The sequence below is a fragment of the Erythrolamprus reginae genome, chromosome 4 (genome assembly GCF_031021105.1).
Source record: "Erythrolamprus reginae isolate rEryReg1 chromosome 4, rEryReg1.hap1, whole genome shotgun sequence".
NCBI lineage: Eukaryota > Metazoa > Chordata > Lepidosauria > Squamata > Dipsadidae > Erythrolamprus > Erythrolamprus reginae.
The window spans coordinates 1,050,263-1,067,054 of record NC_091953.1 but is presented as its reverse complement, the minus strand read 5'-3'; the positions used below and the strand labels follow the sequence as shown (position 1 = coordinate 1,067,054).

General features: G+C 51.1%; 1 protein-coding gene across 15 annotated transcripts in view; it reads left to right on the top strand.

Moving 5' to 3' along the window:
* The window catches only part of NUMA1 (nuclear mitotic apparatus protein 1), a 62,555-nt gene that overhangs the window by 30,270 nt on the left and 15,493 nt on the right, over positions 1–16,792 (top strand). For 11 of the 15 annotated variants that reach the window (XM_070749378.1, XM_070749383.1, XM_070749374.1 and 8 more), the window contains exons 6-14: positions 1,618–1,698; positions 2,742–2,826; positions 2,916–3,024; positions 4,772–4,941; positions 6,861–6,981; positions 8,841–8,958; positions 9,728–9,868; positions 10,073–10,231; positions 11,217–14,636. In XM_070749378.1, the coding sequence (XP_070605479.1) occupies positions 1,618–1,698; positions 2,742–2,826; positions 2,916–3,024; positions 4,772–4,941; positions 6,861–6,981; positions 8,841–8,958; positions 9,728–9,868; positions 10,073–10,231; positions 11,217–14,636 (4,404 nt within the window). The remainder of the gene's footprint in view (positions 1–1,617; positions 1,699–2,741; positions 2,827–2,915; positions 3,025–4,771; positions 4,942–6,860; positions 6,982–8,840; positions 8,959–9,727; positions 9,869–10,072; positions 10,232–11,216; positions 14,637–16,792) is intronic. The other 4 variants (XM_070749380.1, XM_070749387.1, XM_070749379.1 and 1 more) reach the window with 1 other exon arrangement.

Here is a 16,792-nt window from a genome sequence, read left to right as displayed (position 1 = left end):
AGATGCTCAGGAACTATTTGTTTCTATCCTTGTTAGGGGTCAAGGAGTAAACTGTGCTACTCCTGCACAGAGGAAAAACGTAGAGATGGGGGATATTCAGCTAATATCCCAGAGATATGAGTAGTATTTCAAATAACCAGACCACATAATATTAACTGTATAAATATTATTTACATTAGGCAAATATCGTAGTCCGTAAAAGTCCTCGTCATTCACAAATACAGCAGTCAATATTCTCAATACATATACAATTCAAGTCTTACTCAATACATATCCAGACCAGCATTAGAACACGTAGTTCTTACTACACACAGGAGTCCTTACAATGGAATAGTCCTATAGACAAACCAGGATACAATCAGAGAGATACCAGACACTGCTGACTTCCTCTTATAGCTGATTACAACACCAGCTCTTAAAGCCGTAGTCTGCCAATTCTTTTAACCATACATTGCTGGCTTAAGTTATATATGGTAAAACTCAACTAGTTTTATATACACAGTACTAACAATCCTGCCTTTATTGTTTTTACAAATAAGGAAGCAAACATCTCCAACATACTTTTCTCCTCTTATTTTACCCACAACGACAACCCTGTCGGGTAGGCTGGGCTGAGGGATTGGCCCAAAGTCACCCAGCCATCTACCACGCCTAAGGCGGGATTAGAACTCACCGTTTTCTGCTTTCTAGCCTGGTGCCTTAACCACCGATGCAAATGGACCTATGGGCCCTGGCTGCAGAAAGCTAATGCTACCACACCCCATGCCACTGGGTGACCAGGTGGCGTCCCTAGATACTGGATCTGCCCCCCTGCCCAGGGGTCTGGACATGATGGGCAGTGCTTAGGGGCTCCTGATGCAGAGTGAATTCTCTGGCTGACAATGGTCTTACGTCTTGTTTTGAATGGAGTATGGTCAGTTTTTACATGTTTTGTATACTTGTTTTAAAATTATTTCCTATTGTTTTGATTTCTTCTGAGCTGCCCAGACTCATTTAGACAACATTAATTAATGGATTGTTGGTGGTAAGATGCTGTTAAGAAGTGCGCAGAACCCTTGAGTTATCACGGAGACTCATGCGCAAAGAAAGCGTGGAATTCTAGCCGATAGTCAGGAGATCTGAGTAATGGTTCAGCCATACAAACCATTAATGCGTATAAAATAGTATTTCCTTTAGCAAATATCGCAGTCAAGCTAAACAATCCAGTCATACACAGTCAAATCAGTGCAATACCTCTCCATACATTAACAATACTACAAGTCTTGCTTGTACAGCTTACAAATACATAAACCAGCATCAAACACACAGTTCTTACTACAGCAGTCACAATGAATCAGCACAAATGAGTAGAAAAAAACACAGAAAGAAGATCAGGCTTCTGGCTCCCTCTTGTGGCCATCTCCAACACTTCCAACACTTAAAGCCATAGTTCTTCAGTACATACAAGCATTCATTGTCAGCTTGTTTATATATTTCCACACTCAAACTGTTATGTGCATAGTACTAACAGAACTCATGGATCTTCTGAGAACGCATTGCTGGAGCTGGGCTGGCTCTGCTCTTGTCCACGGGCCTCGTCCTCCTGCAGGTGACTCTTGGTTTCTCTCCTCTCCCCAGGTGGTGATGCTGCTCTTGTACTACGCTTCCATGAGCGATAAGATTCCTCGGGAGTGGACCTCGCTCGAGTACGACCTCCAGGTGAGGGCCATCTCCTCCTGGCTCCCGTGGGGAATGGCGCTGCTCGCCTGCCCATCGGCATCTGGGCTGCTAGGCTGCCTTTTGCCTCTGCAGGCGCCCCCTGGAGTCGCCTCCGGGAAAGTCAACAATGTGGGCAGACCCTTAACTTACAACGGTTCATTTAATGACTGTTTAAATAGCAGTAGCTATTTAATTGAGCCGAGGTGGCGCAGCAGGTAGAGTGCAGTACTGCAGTCTACTAAAGAATGAATGAATGAATGAATGAATGAATAAATAAATAGCACTTAGACTTATATATCATTTCACGGTGCATCCTTCCAGGCTGTGTCAACCTAGATGGATGATAGATTGGATGGATGGATGGATGGACAGATGATACATCATATATATTACATAGAGGATTATTATTATTATTTATTAGATTTGTATGCCGCCCTTCTCCGAAAACCCAGGGCAGCTCACAAGATAATAATAGCAATAGCATTTAGACTTGTATACCGCTTCCTAGTGCTTTTCCAGCCCTCTAAGTGGTTTACAGACTCAGCCTCTTGCCCCCAACTATCTGGGTCCTCATTTGACCCACCTCGGAAGGATGGAAGGCTGAGTCTATCTAAATAGATGAAATATTAGATAGATAGATAGATAGATAGATAGATAGATAGATAGATAGATAGATAGATAGATAGATAGAGACAGACAGACAGACAGACAGACAGACAGACAGACAGACAGACAGACAGACAGACGATAGATCGTACATATTACAGAGGATGATGATAATAGCAATAGCACTTAGACTTATATACTGCTTCACAGTGCTTTTCCAGCCCTCTCTAAGCGGTTTACAAAGTCAGCCTCTTGCCCCCAATTATCTGGGTCCTCGTTTGACCCACCTGGGAAGGAGGGAAGGCTGAGTCCACCTGGAGCCGGTGGGGAGATTTGAACTGCTGAACTACAGCTAGCAGTTGGCTGAAGGAGGCTGCAGGGCTTTACTCTAACCACTATGCCACCCCCTTCCCCCCCCCCCCCTTTCTTATCCCCAGATGGAGATGGCGAAGTTCCTGAACTTCATGCTGTACAATGAAGACTGTCTCAGTGAAGATCTGGAGAACTTTCTCCAAAAGAAAAGTAAGTGCAAAAAACCCCCACGGACTGCATAGAAATGGAATTATCTTCTGAGCCCCCCTTTGCCTCACCTGCTCTCCTTTGTCCCCCAGCGCCAGCCTCCTCCAGCACCTCCAGCGCCAGCTCGGAAGAGACCACCCCGCCGAAAAGAGGGGTGCCCTTCCTGAAGTTGCACACGGTCGCTTCTTCCAGCGTCAATAAGTAAGAGATGGCGCTCCCCCTGGGCCTGGTGGGGATGGTCCTCGCTTCCTTTCCTTTCACCTGATTTCATTTTTATTTTATTACTTTTATTTTATCTTATTTTTTATTTTATTTTATTATTATTTTATTTATCTTATTTTTATTTTATTTTTTTATTTTTTTAAATTCAACATGGCAAATATCTCCCACAACTCTTCCTCCGTTCCCTGCAGCAACAACCCTGCCCGGTGTGCTGGGCTGAGAGAGAGAGAAAGACAGGCCCCAAATCACCCAGGCAGGACCCAGAACTCCCCGTCTGCTGGTGATCAGCCCAGTGTCACCCAGCCAGCTTGCACACTTGAGGCGGGACTAGAATTCCCAGCCTCCTGGTTTCTAGCCTGCTGCCTTAACCACTAGACACTGTTGTGTATCCTCCTGTTCAGTTTGAGGATTTTGCAGATTCTGATTCAGGCAGTGTTGTTTATGAATGATTGGCAGGGCCTGATTTACAGGCAGAGGGAGAAGAGGGAGACGATCCCCAGGACGCTCCTATGAGTTCAGATTCAAGTGAAGGAGAAACAGATTTCAGATGGGCAAATCCTTCTTTCAGACGCTTACAGAGACGAAGGGAACAAGGGTCAGGGAAGAAATATTAGGAGAGGGACGGGTTAATTAATTATATAATTAATTTATCACGTCCGGGTGTGGAGTTTTCAATCTGCTGTGAATCAATAGGGAGGTGCCTTTCCCCGGCTCTGAAAGTAAGCTTTGTTTTATGTGTTTTCAATTGCAGTTTTTATTACCCTGAGCTAATGCGGCCTAGCCATAAACGTTAAGGTGAATGGAGGGATGCTTTGAGGATGTTTTATGCTGCTTTAACTACTAAAGACTGAGATAAAAGTGACGGCATACCGAGATGACCCCACAGTTTGTAACAGAAGGAAGAAAAATAAAGATGCTGTTTTGTTTTTATAAATCTCGGCATTCAGCAAGCCTTTATTCCAATTAACAGAGGCCTTAGCCGGAGACCAGAACAGGCACCAAGCTGGCTCTCAAAAGGATGCGAAAGGGCATTGCCAGACGTCATAATTTAATTTAATTAAATCTACTGCTCTTAGAACAAACTCTTAGCAGACATGGTTGGTGAATAATAATAATAATAACAACAACAACAACAATAGTAATAATTTATTAGACTTGTATGCTGCCCCTCTCCGAAGATTCAGGGCGGCTCACAACAGCGATAAAACAGTACAATACAAATCTAATAGACTAAAACCCCGCTATCTTTAAAAAAACAATACTATACAGTCACAACCACACATAACTCTTAATGGTCAGGAAAGGGGATACATTAATTGCTCCATGCCTGGCAACATAGGGAGGGCTTCAGGGTCTTGCGGAAGGCGAGGAGGGTGGGGGCAGTTCAAATCTCCTGGGAGAGTTGATTCAAGAGGGACGGGGCCGCCACAGAGAAGGCTCTTCCCCTAGGTCCCACCAGACAACATTGTTTAGTCGACGGAACCCTAAGGAGACCAACTCTGTGGGACCTAAATCCACAGTCACTGAATGTAAACCTGCCTGGGATAAACGTAGATCCATCCTAAGATAAAATACAGGAAATAGTAATAGGGCAGACTAGATGGACCAGGAGGTCTTTTTCTGCCGTCAATCTCTCCCTGCCCCTTCCGACTGGCTGTCCCATCATCCCTCCTTCAAAAGAGAATTTTAACCCCCTCCTGCTTCTTCTTCTTCTTCTTCTGGGCAGGCTTCTCCCTGGCGCCTCCCCCTCCTCCTCCTCGTCTCCCGTGGGGGAGATCATGCAGACCCCCCAGTTCCAGATACGGAGGCTGAAGAAGCTGCTGGAAGCTGAGCGAGAGAACCGCGACGAGCTGGAGCACGAATTGGCTGAGAACCGGAAGCTCATCGACGAGAAAGGTGAGGGGGGCGGTGAGGGGGGTGCAGAGCCCCTGTGGCGGCAGAGCAGGGGGGGACCCAGGCCACTCCTGGCAACGGTGTCTGGTTAAAAGGCCCCACAAAGTTCCTCCGGTTCTTTCCCAGGGAGGCCAGAAGGTGGGGAAAGGGGCTCGCTGACCCCCCAGGGACCCTGCCACTATTACAAACACATGCCGGTTGCCAGACCCAGATATTCATCCCACGGAGTCGTCATGTTGATGATAGTGCTGTGGTCGCAACTGTCAGGAAATCATTTGAGTTGTCAAAGATAAACATACACAGAGGAAACGTGGAGGTCTTGCAGATGTCCAGTTCATAGTCCAGAGAGACCGAGTAATGGTTCAGTCATACAATCCAGACACATTAAGTGTATAAAATATTATTTACTTTGGCAAATACCTTCGTCAAGAACAGTCCTAGTCACACACAGTTCAATCAGTCAATACATAAACAAAACTATAAGTCTTACTTGTTCAGCTTACAAATACATAAACCAGCATTTAACACACCCAGTTCTTACTACAGCAGTCACAGAGAACATAACAGAAGTAGCAGAGAGAAAGAATCACGCCTCTGGCTCCCTCTTGTGGCCATCCGTAACACTACCTCCTAAAGCAATAATGTTTCAATACATTCAAGCATAGGGTGTTGGTTTGTTTTATATATTGCCAAACCCAACCAGTTATGCACATAGTACCAACAATGTTCAGTGCTGTTGTAACTTGACACAGTTGTCAATGAATAATTTTAAGTGGAGGACCAGCCATGTAACTTTTATTATAAATCTTTATGAAAGCCTGGCTGAGGAGTTCTCTCCCCTCACTCTCCCTTGACCCTTGGCTTCCCTGCGGGTCTCCCTCCAGGTCATTTTCTATGCCCTCTTTTGTTTTAGTTTAGTTTAGGTATTTTTATTTTACTTTAGTTTAATTTTATTGTATTTTACTTTAATTTTATTTATTTCCTCTTATTTATTTAATTTAATCTTAATTTCTGTTATTATTTTATTCTATTTATTTAATATATTTATTATTGTTTCATTTTCATTTCTTATTCTTTATGTTTATTTTTATTGTACTTATTTGATTTGTTAGTTTACTATTATTATTATTATTATTATTATTATTGATATTATCATCACCATCATCATCTCTAACCACCCATCTCCACAATCAGCTCTGGGACGTTCAGAAATGTTAAACTCTGAGCAGAGTAATCCTTGTTTACCAAGGTTGTGCACACATAGAAATGTTTAGATTGAGATTAGGTGTGAATAACTTCTCAGCCACACACAGATATACTTGAATTAAAGTTTACTTTGAGAAATAATATCTCCAGATAAACAGTCTAAAGTCATACATATAATAAGTCAGAATAACAATCCAAAAATTACCAATTACCAGTTGTCTTTGTCGTAATCAAACATAAACACATTGAAGGTATAACACATGACTACAGTGCAGAGAATTGCAGAGCAAACCTAACAGTGAGTGGCCAGACAAAGAGAAACAGAGAGGGTGAACCAGAGAAATAAGCTATAATCTCTAGCTCCCTCTAGTGGCAGTCTGCCATACCTGCAGTCAATATATTGCCAACCCAATAGTTGTGGACAGAGTCCTAACAAGAAACATACACTACAATTAAAATCTTTCAAAACAATAAAAATAGTGAAAACATTGGGTGTTTTTTTAAAGTATTCAAATGTCTTAATTTCCCATTCTGCAAATTCACCCCGGGGTCATCGGTGGGTGGGGCTAGAATGGCGTCTGCAGAAGGGCGGCCATTTTGTCTTTCCTTGACAAGCGGGAGTGGAGGGGGCCACCCCGGAAGGGGCTCCGTCCGGCAGGGCCTATCCGGAGGGCTGCCTCTCGGGCGCTGAGGAAGGTTCTGTGCTCTTTGCGTAGATACGCGGATCCTGGTGATGAAGCAGCGCATCGACCGGCTCACCCTCCTGCAGGAACGGCAGGCGGCTGCGGACCAGCTGGAGCCCAAGGAGATGGAGGAGCTCCGCGACAAGAACGAAAGGTCTGCCCTGGCTTGGGGAGGCTGGAGGGAGCAGAACAAGAGGGCTGGGAGGGGCCGTGGAAGCAGGAGGCCCTGGACCAGGGGGTCCTCACCCTTTCTAATGCCGCGAGTCGGACCCCTTGATACAGTTCCTCGCGTTGGGGAACTTTTTGCATTGTGGCAGCCAAAACTAGAGGCAGAATTCCAGCATTGGTTGATGAATTACCAATAGCAAATTCCACCTCTCCCCTGTACACTCCTTTCCTATCTTGTGTGAATGGTTTTACCTGTTCTATTATAATCAATTATTTTATTCATTCAGTCATTCATTTACTGGATTTCTATGCCGCCCCTCTCCGAAGACTCGGGGCAGCTTACAACACATAAAAAACAGTAAATTACAATATTATTATTATTATTATTTATTATTACTTATTGGATTTGTATGCCGCCCCTCTCCGTAGACTCGGGGCGGCTAACAACAATGATAAAAACAGCATGTAACAATCCAATACTAATCCAATTAAATAAAATCTCAAATAGTAAAATCAATGACACCCATTCGTACAACAATCATGGCAAACATTTGTTGGCCAGGGTCCAAGATCTAATTGGCCCAAGCCAGGCGACATAAATGAGTCTTAAGACTTTTTTTTTTAATAAAGAAGGAATTTTATTTCAAATATAAACCTTTAAAAGGACATTTTCTCGATTGTTGCATCTCGACATTCATCATCAAAGCAAGCAAAAAAGGTAAGGGAAAGAGGAAACCAGAGACAAGATAAAAACAAACCCTACAGGACCTTAGTTTAAACTCATCGGTTCATCACACGGTGAATACGACCAGCGGATGTCATTTGAACAGAAGTACAGTACAGTATAACCGAATTTCAAGTATTTTGTATTCTGCAGTCCTTAAGTCTTAAGACTCTTGCGGAAGGCAAGGAGGGCGGGAGCAGTGCGAATCTCTGGGGGGAGCTGATTCCAGAGGGCCGGAGCCCCCACAGAGAAGGCTCTTCCCCTAGGCCCTGCCAAGCGACATTGTCTTAATTGACGGGACCTGTAGAAGGCCGACTCTGTGGGACCTGACCGGTCACTGGGGCTTTTTACAGCAGAAGGCGGTCCCACAAGTAATCTGGCCCGATGTCACGTAGGGCTTCTTTATAGGTCATAACCGACACTTTGAATTGAGTCCGGAAACCAATGCAGGCCGCGGAGTGTTGGAGAGAGATGGGCATAGCTTGGGAGGCCCATGACCACTCGCCCGGCTGTGTTCTGTGTAGTTTGCAGTTTCTGAACGCCCTTCAAAGGTAGTTAGTCACCCAGAGTTATTGGCAGTGAGATGGAAGTTTTTTAAAGTTAGATTTTTAAGGATTGTTTTATGTATATTAATTGGATTGGTTTTACTATTGTCTTTTTGTATATGCTGTGAGCCGCCCCGAGTCTTTGGAGAGGGGCAACATACAAATTAATTATTATTAATAATAATAATAATAATAAGGCCACTGAAGCTGACTGTAGATCTGTAGGTCAGCGGTTCAAATCTCCTCACCGGCTCAAGGTTGACTCAGCCTTCCATCGTTCCGAGATGGGTCAAATGAGGACCCAGGTTGTGGGGGCAATAGGTTGGCTCTCTTTTAAAAAGTGCCATTTCTAACATGTTGTAAGCCGCCCTGAGTCTAAGGAGAAGGGGGGCATAAAAACCGAGTAAATAAATAAAAATAAAATATCAAAAGGAGCAAATAAATAAATTTGGGGAGAGAGAGGACGTGCCCAGGGCTCCTGGGACGAATGAATTTGGGGAGGGCATGGCCAGAGTGGGAGGCTGCTGCCTGGAGGCCTCCTCCCCCTGAGGGCCCTTCCCCTCCCCTTCCTCGCAGCCTCCTCCTCCGCCTGCACGAGACGCTGAAGCAGTGCCAGGATCTGAAGACCGAGAAGGGGCAGATGGACCGGAAGATCAGCCAGCTGTCCGAAGAGAACGGAGACCTCACTTACAAGGTAGGAGGGTGGCAGGGCCTGGGCTTTAGAATTGGGGCCTGTGTGTACATAAGGACCTAAGAAGAAGAGCCCGGCTGAATCAGGCCAAAGCCCATCGAGTCCAGCCTTCTGTGGCCCCCAGTGGGCCCCCAATTGTCCAGGGGGATCTTGAGAAGAAAGAGAAGGCCAGACCCTCCCTTTCCCTGGACCCCCAACACATGGGACCCAAGGGAACCCTGCCTGCCTCCACCAACAGAGAGGTGGCACTTGGACATCCCTTTCAATCACCACCTATGATATACTTGGCATCCATGAATGTGTCTCATCCTGCCTTGAAGCTCTGCAGGCTGACAGCTGTCACGACCTCTTCTGGAAGGGAATCCCATCAACCGAGGACCCTCTGGGGGAAGAAATATCTCCCTTGATTTGTCCTCCCTTTCTTACCTGGGAGCTTTAGGGAGGGGCCCCTCATCCTACTATTGTATAATGGAGAAAATATTTTTCCTCTCTCCACCTTTTCTATCCCATGCCTGATTTTATGCCCTTCGATCAAGTCCCCCCTTCAACGCTTCCGTCTTTCAAGGCTGAAGAGACCAAGGCCTTGCAACCTGGTTTCATAAGGGGGGGTGTCCATTTCCTTGAGTGGTGTGTGTGATGTTAGTGTGTAGTGCGTAGTGTGGTGTGTGTTGGGGCTCCGGGCGCGATGACCCTGGGCATTCCGTGTCCTTTGGGCCGAAGACCTGGTGACCTTTCGCCAACCGAAGCCGCCCCTGTCTTTCTCCCCTTTCAGCTCCGTGAGTTCAGCCGCACCTTGTCGGAGCTGCAGGAAGCCATGAAGGAGATGTGCGAAGGGCAGGACCGGACCCTGAAGGAATGGGAGGAGCAGCGGAGTGGCCTCAAAGGGGACCTCCACAGGGCCCTGGGCGAGAAGGTCAGCAGAGACCGGGAGCGGGCCCACTCGGAGGGTGGGGGTGGAGGAGGAATATAAACCCGGTTCTGGCCCCCCAGGGCACCTGGATGGCTTCTCACCGGGCAGCTGCCTGATCGGGGGGCCGGGGGGACCCACTCTTTGGGAGGGTGGGGGGCAAGAGGGGAGGGGCCGGGAAGCGCTCACTGCTTGTCTCCCCCCCTCCAGAGATGCCTGGAAGAGAAAGGGGAGATCCTGCAGGGGAAGATCTCCCTGCTGGAGGACCAGCTGGCCAAGCTGACCAAGGAGACCAGCTCCCTGCCGGTCAAAGGAGAAGTCCTGGGCGACGTCTTGAAGGTGGGAGCCCGGCAGCCCCCGGGAGGACGGGTGGGTGACGCTCCCTGGCCACCACCAGCTCCGATCCGTCTCTGGGAGAGGAACTGACCCTGGTTGTCTTTGCCTTCAGCTGCTTAGTTAGTTGTTGGTGTCCCGCACTCGTTTTCTTTATTTTTTACAAATGACCGGCCTTTCTGCTCCTATTTTGCCCACAACAACCCTGTGAGGGGAGAGAGAGGGACTGGCCCAAAGTCTCCTCCCTTCTTTCCTCCCATTCCCTCTCCTTCCTTCCTTCCTTCCTTCCTTCCTCTCTCCTTCCTTCCTCTTCCTTCCTTCCTTCCTCTCTCCTTCCTTCCTCTTCCTTCCTTCCTTCCTCTTCCTTCCTTCCTCTTCCTTCCCTCCCTCTTTTCTCATTATTCTATCCCTTCTTTCCTCCCTTCCCTCCCTCCTTTCTCTTTGTTCTTTTCCTTCCATCCATCCTCTTCCTCCTCCCCCTTCCCTCCCTCCTTTCTCGTTATTCTAGCTCTTCCTCCCTCCCTCCCTCCGTCAACTACAGCCAGTTGCATTGATTTTGATTCCCAAACCACCCCAAGTAGCAAGGCTGCCTGGGGGATGCTGGGAGTTGAAGTCCACCCATCCCAAAGCAGCCACGGAGGTTGAGAAAACAGCGCTCTTATGCTCCGATCTCCCTTCTCGCCCAGTCCTCCCTCCTATAATGTCAGGGTCTGTTTTGGCCAGGTTAGCACAGAGGGGAGGGGAGGGGTTAGAATGCTCCCAACATGTTGTAGCATGTTTTTGAATGTTTGATTTTTAAATATTTAGCTTTTTTTAAAAAAAAAAAATTAAATTAATTATTTCTGTTAATTGGATTTATATACTGTATTTTTATTGAAACGTGGCAAGCCGGCCCGAGTCCATGGAGAGGGGTGGCATATAAGTCCATTAAATAAATAAACAAACTTGTAGATGGGAGAGCGCGAGGAAGGGGTCACTCTCGGGGTACTCACGCTGTCCCCCCTGCTTCCTCCTCTCACAGCTTGAGGCTCTGAGCCAGCAGGTGTCCAGTCTGAGTGGCCAGCAGGCCGACCTGCAAGCCTCCGCCCTCCGCCTGCAAGAGGAGAAGCGGCTGCTGGAGACCAACCTCCAGTCGGAGAGGAGGGGCTTCGAGGCAGAGAAGGCCCGGCTGACCGGCCTCCTGACGGAGCTGCAGGGCTCTGTCTCTGAGATGTCCCACGCCAAGGAGAAGCTGGAGCAGGACTGGCGGGCCCAGGAGGAGCGCTTGATCGGCCAGGCCAGCACCCGGGCGGCTGAGATCGCCAAGCTGACCGGCTTCCTGCGCCAGAGGGACGAGGAGGCGCGGGCTGTGCACCAGCAGCTGGAGGCCGAGCGGAGCCAGAAGGGCCAGCTGGCCGAGGACTGGGAGAAGAAGGAGCAGCGGTCCCGGGCGGCCATCGAGGACCTGAGCCGCCAGGTGGACCAGCTGAGCGGCTCCCTCAAGCACAGCAACCAGAAGGTCTCCCAGATCGAAGCCGCCAGCCAGGAGGAGTACAACCGCATCGCCCAGGAGAAGGAGATGGCCGTCAGGCAGCTGCAGGAGAAGGAGGCCGAGGTGGCCTCCCTGGCGGAGCGGCTGCAGGCCCTGGAGCAGGCCCGGACCTCTTCCGCCATGGAGCTCCACCAGGAGAAGATGGAGGCCAGCCAGAAGATCCAGGCGCTGGAGGCCCGCGTGCTGGCCCTCACCACCCAGGGGCAGCAGAACGAGGCCCAGGCAGCGTCCGTCCCGGCCTTGAAAAGCCAGCTGCGGGAGGCTCAGCAGAAGCTGGCCGAGAAGGAGAAGCTGGCCAAGGAGCACGCCCGCCTCCAGGAGCGGCTGATGGTCCTGGAAGAGTCCGTCCGCAACACCGAAGGGATCCTAGAGGACGAGAAGCGGAGGGCGGCAGAGTCCCTGGAGAGCAACCTGCGGCAGATCGCGGAGCTGGAGGAGCAGGTCCAGGAGCTGACCAGGCACAAGGACCAGGCGCTGGAAGGGGCGGGCGAGGAGAAGGCCAAGCGGCGAGCTTTGGAAGGCAAGATGCAGCGGCTGCAGGAGGAATCCGCGAGGAAGCTGGAAGAGCTCCAGCGCCAGGTGGCTGAACTGTCCGCGGCCAAAAGGGAGCTGACCGAACGGAGCGGGCTGGAGCAGGGGGCCAGTCAGGAGCAAAGCAGCCAGAAGAAGTCGGCAGAGCTGGAAGCCCAGCTGAAAACTCTCACTGCCCAACACCAAGAAGCCCAGGCCGCCCTCCGGGCCAAGTTGTCTCAGTCTGTTTCCCAAGTCCAGGAGAAGACGAGCTCAGAAGAGAAGCTCCGGGCCAAACTGGCCGCCTTGGAGAAGCAGGTGGCTGCCACGCGCCAGGAATCGGCTCAAGCCCAGAAGGACGGGCAGGAGGCCGCCCAGAAGCTCTCGGAGGCCGCCAAGAGGCTGGCTGAAGAGCGGCGCAAGCGAGAGGAGCTGGAGGGCAGAGTGAAGCAGCTGGGAGAGCGGAGCAGCGAAGACCTGACCGCCGCCCAGTCCAGCCTGTCCAGCCTCAGGTCCGCGCTGAAGGAGAAGGAGCGGGAGGTGGGAGAGGCCTCCGCCCAGGTGAAGGCGCTGGAGGCCCAGTTGGCGGAGACGGTGCAGCGGCAGAAGAACCAGATGACTCAGCAGCGGGAGGAAGCCAAGCAGCTGGCGGCGGAGGAGGGGGAGCGCGCCCAGGCCGAGCTGGCGGCGGAGAAGGCCCAGAAGGTGGCCCTGGAGGTCCAGCTGCAGAACCTGACCAACGAGCACCGGGTGGAGGTCTCCGGCCTGCAGGAGGAGGTGGCCAGGGCCCAGGAGCGGGTGGGCGAGAAGGAGAGGGAGCTGGAGGAGCTGCGGCTGAAGAACGTCTCCCGCTGTGAGGAGCTCCGGGACCTGCAGAAGACAGTGAGCAAGCTGAAGGGGGAGCTGGCCTCGGTGGAGGCCCTGAAGGAGAGGGAGGCCAAGATGGAGGCCGAGCTGCAGGGCTTCCTGGAGGTGGCCCGGACCCGGGAAGCCGAGATCAGCGGCCTGAAAGCCCTGGTGCGCTCCAAGGACGCCTCCCTCAAGACCCTGGAGGAGCAGAAGCTCCAGTGGGGGAAGGAGTCGGGCGCTGCCCGGGAGAGACACGAGAGGCAGCAGAAGGAGGCCAAGGACCTCCAGGGCCAGGTCACCAAGCTGGAGAAGCAGAGCAAGGAGCAGCAGGGCACCATCACCAAGCTGGAGAAGCTGACGGCCGCCTCGAAGGAGCAGCAGCAGGCCGAGGCCGAAGCCCTGAAGCGGGAAGCAGGCCACCAACGCCAGAAGGCCTCCGAGCTGGAGAAGCTCCTGGAGACGTCCAAGGCCGCCGTGGAGAAGCTGAAGAAGGAGCTCCTGCAGACGGAAGAGGAGCTGGTCAGGAGCCGGAAGGCCGTCTGCAAGGCCGAGGAAGAGCTGGCTGCCTTGCGGAACTCGGCCCAGGAGAAGGACCGCCTGGAAGAGAGCCGGAAGGAGCAGGTGTCCCGCTACCGTCAGGAAGCCGAGAGGAAGGCCAGCCACGTCAGTAGCCTGGAGCAGGACCGCTCCCTCCTGCGCCGGCAGCTGATGGAGAAGGAAGTGGAGAGCAAGGACCTCCGGCGCGTGGCCCTGGCCGAGTCGGAGAAGAGCAAGAAGCTGGAGGAGCGGCTGAGGCTCCTCCAGTCCGAGATGGCCACGGCGGCGTCCCGGGCGGCCGAGAGGTGCTCAGCCATGAAGGCGGAGGCCCAGAACTCCCAGGAGCAGGCGGAGAAGCTGAGGCTGTCCGTGGAGAGCCTGAAGAAGGAGCTGGGTGGTCTGGCCAAGCGGGAGGAGGCCCTGGGCCAGGAGATGAAGGCGTGGCAGGAAAAGGCTTCCCAAAAGGAGCAGGTCCTGGCCGGGCAGCAGCAGGAGCTGGCCGGAGCGCAGGCCCTGATTGGCGAGCTGATGCCCCTGAAGGGCTTGTGCCAAGAGCTCCAGGCCTCGCAGGCCTCGCAGGGGGACAAGCACCGGGCGGAGGTGGAGCAGCTGCAGAAGACCACCGGCCTCCTGCAGGAGGAGCTGAGCCGGGCCAAGCAGGGGCTCTCGGAGGCCTCCTCCGCCAAGGACAGGCTCCTCCAGCAAGAGCAGCTCCTCCAGCAGCTGCAGGCGGAGAACGGCGGCTACGCAGAGCGGCTGGAGGCCTTGCAGCGGTCTCACACCCAGCTGGCCGAGGAGAAGAAGGAGCTGGCGGAGAAGGCCGCGCAAGGCCAGCACAGCCTGGACGTGGAGTTGGCCCAGGCCAAGCAGAAGCACGTTCTGGAACTGGAGGCTGCCCGGCTGGACTCGGAGAAGAGGGTGGCGGGGAGCAAGCAGGAGGCTGAGGAGGCCCAGAAGAAGCTGGAGGCGATGGTCAAGACCTACGAGGACACCAAGCATCAGCTGGCAGCTCAGGTGAGGCCTTTGATCAGCAGTGGCGTTGAGACTTATCTTCCGCTTTCCAGGGCTTGGACAGCCCTCTCTGAGCGGTTGACAGAATCAGCTTCTTTTGACCCCAACCATCGGGGTCCTCATTTGACCCACTTAAGGACGGAACTGGTGAACTACAGCTAGCCGTTTAGGGAGGTAGGGAGAGAGAGAGAGAGTAGATAGATAGATAGATAGATAGATAGATAGATAGATAGATAGATAGATAGATAGATAGATAGATAGATAAGATAGATAAGATAGATAAGATAGATAAGATAGATAGATACCGTGTTTCCCCGATAGTAAGGCCATGTCTTACTTTCTTTTTACCCCCAAAAGCCCCACTATGTGTTACTTTCGGGGTATGTCTTACATTACCATCCCCGGAAGCGAGCCAGTTTATGCCCTGGAAACCAGCTACTCTTCCAGCCAAGGCACCTTTTGAGCGGCGTTGCAAAAAAAAAAAACACACATCTTACGTCTCACCTTCCCCCAACCCCGGCCTCTTTCACACAACCCGACCTCTTTCTTTCTCCTTCTCCGGCAGATCGAGCGCGCGAAGAGGCACCTCTCACCTTCCGCCGCTGCTGGCCGCCCGCCCTCTTTCGCCCAGCGCCGCTTGAAAGGACACCCCCCCCCCCTTGGCTTCTGCGATATGCCGGAGAGCCAGAGAAGGGGGTGTCCGGACCCCCCCACCCCCAGCAGAAGCCAAGGGAGGGGGGTCCTTTCAAGCGTCGCTGGGCGAAAGAGGGCGGGCGGCCAGCAGCAGAAGGCGAGAGGTGCCCCCTTCTCCGGCTCTCTGGCATATCGAAGAGTCACCTCTCACCTTCCGCCACTGCTGGCCGCCCTCTTTCGCCCAGCGTCGCTTCGGAAGCCGCCGAACGCCGTCAGGGAGGTGCTTGGCGAGCGGAGAGGCGGTCACCAAGCGCCCCCCTGATGGCATTCGGCGGCTTCCGAAGCGACGCTGGGCGAAAGAGGGCGGCCAGCAGTGGCGGAAGGTGAGAGGTGACTCTTCGCGCGCTCGATCTGCCGGAGAGCCGGAGAAGGAGGCACCTCTCGCCTTCTGCTGCTGGCTGCCCGCCCTCTTTCGCCCAACGCCGCTTGAAAGGAACCCCCCCTTGGCTTCTGCTGGGGGTGGGGGGGTCCGGACGCCCCCTTCTCCGGCTCTCCGGCATATCGTACCATGTTTCCCCGAAAGTAAGACATATGTCTTACTTTCGGGGTATGGCTTATTTTAGCCGACCCCCCTGAAACCCCCCATATGTCTTACAATCGGGGGGGTCTTACTATCGGGGAAACACGGTAGATAGATAGATAGATAGATAGATAGATAGATAGATAGATAGATAGATAGATAGATAGATAGATAGATAGATAGATAGATAGATAGATAGATAGATAGATAGATAGATAGATAGTTAGATAGATAGATAGATAGATAGATAGATAGATAGATAGATAGATAGATAGATAGATAGATAGGTAAGATAGATTAGATAGATAGATAGATAGATAGTTAGATAGATAGATAGATAGATAGATAGATAGATAGATAGATAGATAGTTAGATAGATAGATAGATAGATAGATAGATAGTTAGATAGATAGATAGATAGATAGTTAGATAGATAGATAGATAGATAGATAGATAGATAGATAGATAGTTAGTTAGATAGATAGATAGATAGATAGATAGATAGATAGATAGATAGATAGATAGATAGATAGGTAAGATAGATTAGATAGATACTTGAGCTAACTGCTATAATTCAACAGTTCATATCTCCCGGTGGGCTCCAGGTCGACTCAGCCTTCCTTCCTTCCTTCATGGGTCAAATGTGGACCCAGAGTGTTGGGGGCAAGAGGCAGATTCTGTGAGCCGCGTAGAGAGGGCTGGAAAAGCACCGTGAAGCGGTAGATAAGTCTCAGTGCTATGGCTATGGCTAAATACAGGGATACCTCGTCTTACGAACTTAATTGGTTCCGGGAGGAGGTTCGTAAGGCGAAAAGTTCGTAAGACGAAACAACGTTTCCCATAGGAAACAATGCAAAGTCAATTAATGCGTGCAAGCAAAAAAACCAACAACACAAAAATGGTGCTCCGCTGGGTGCCGCCGCCCGGCTGCCACCTTTTGAAACAG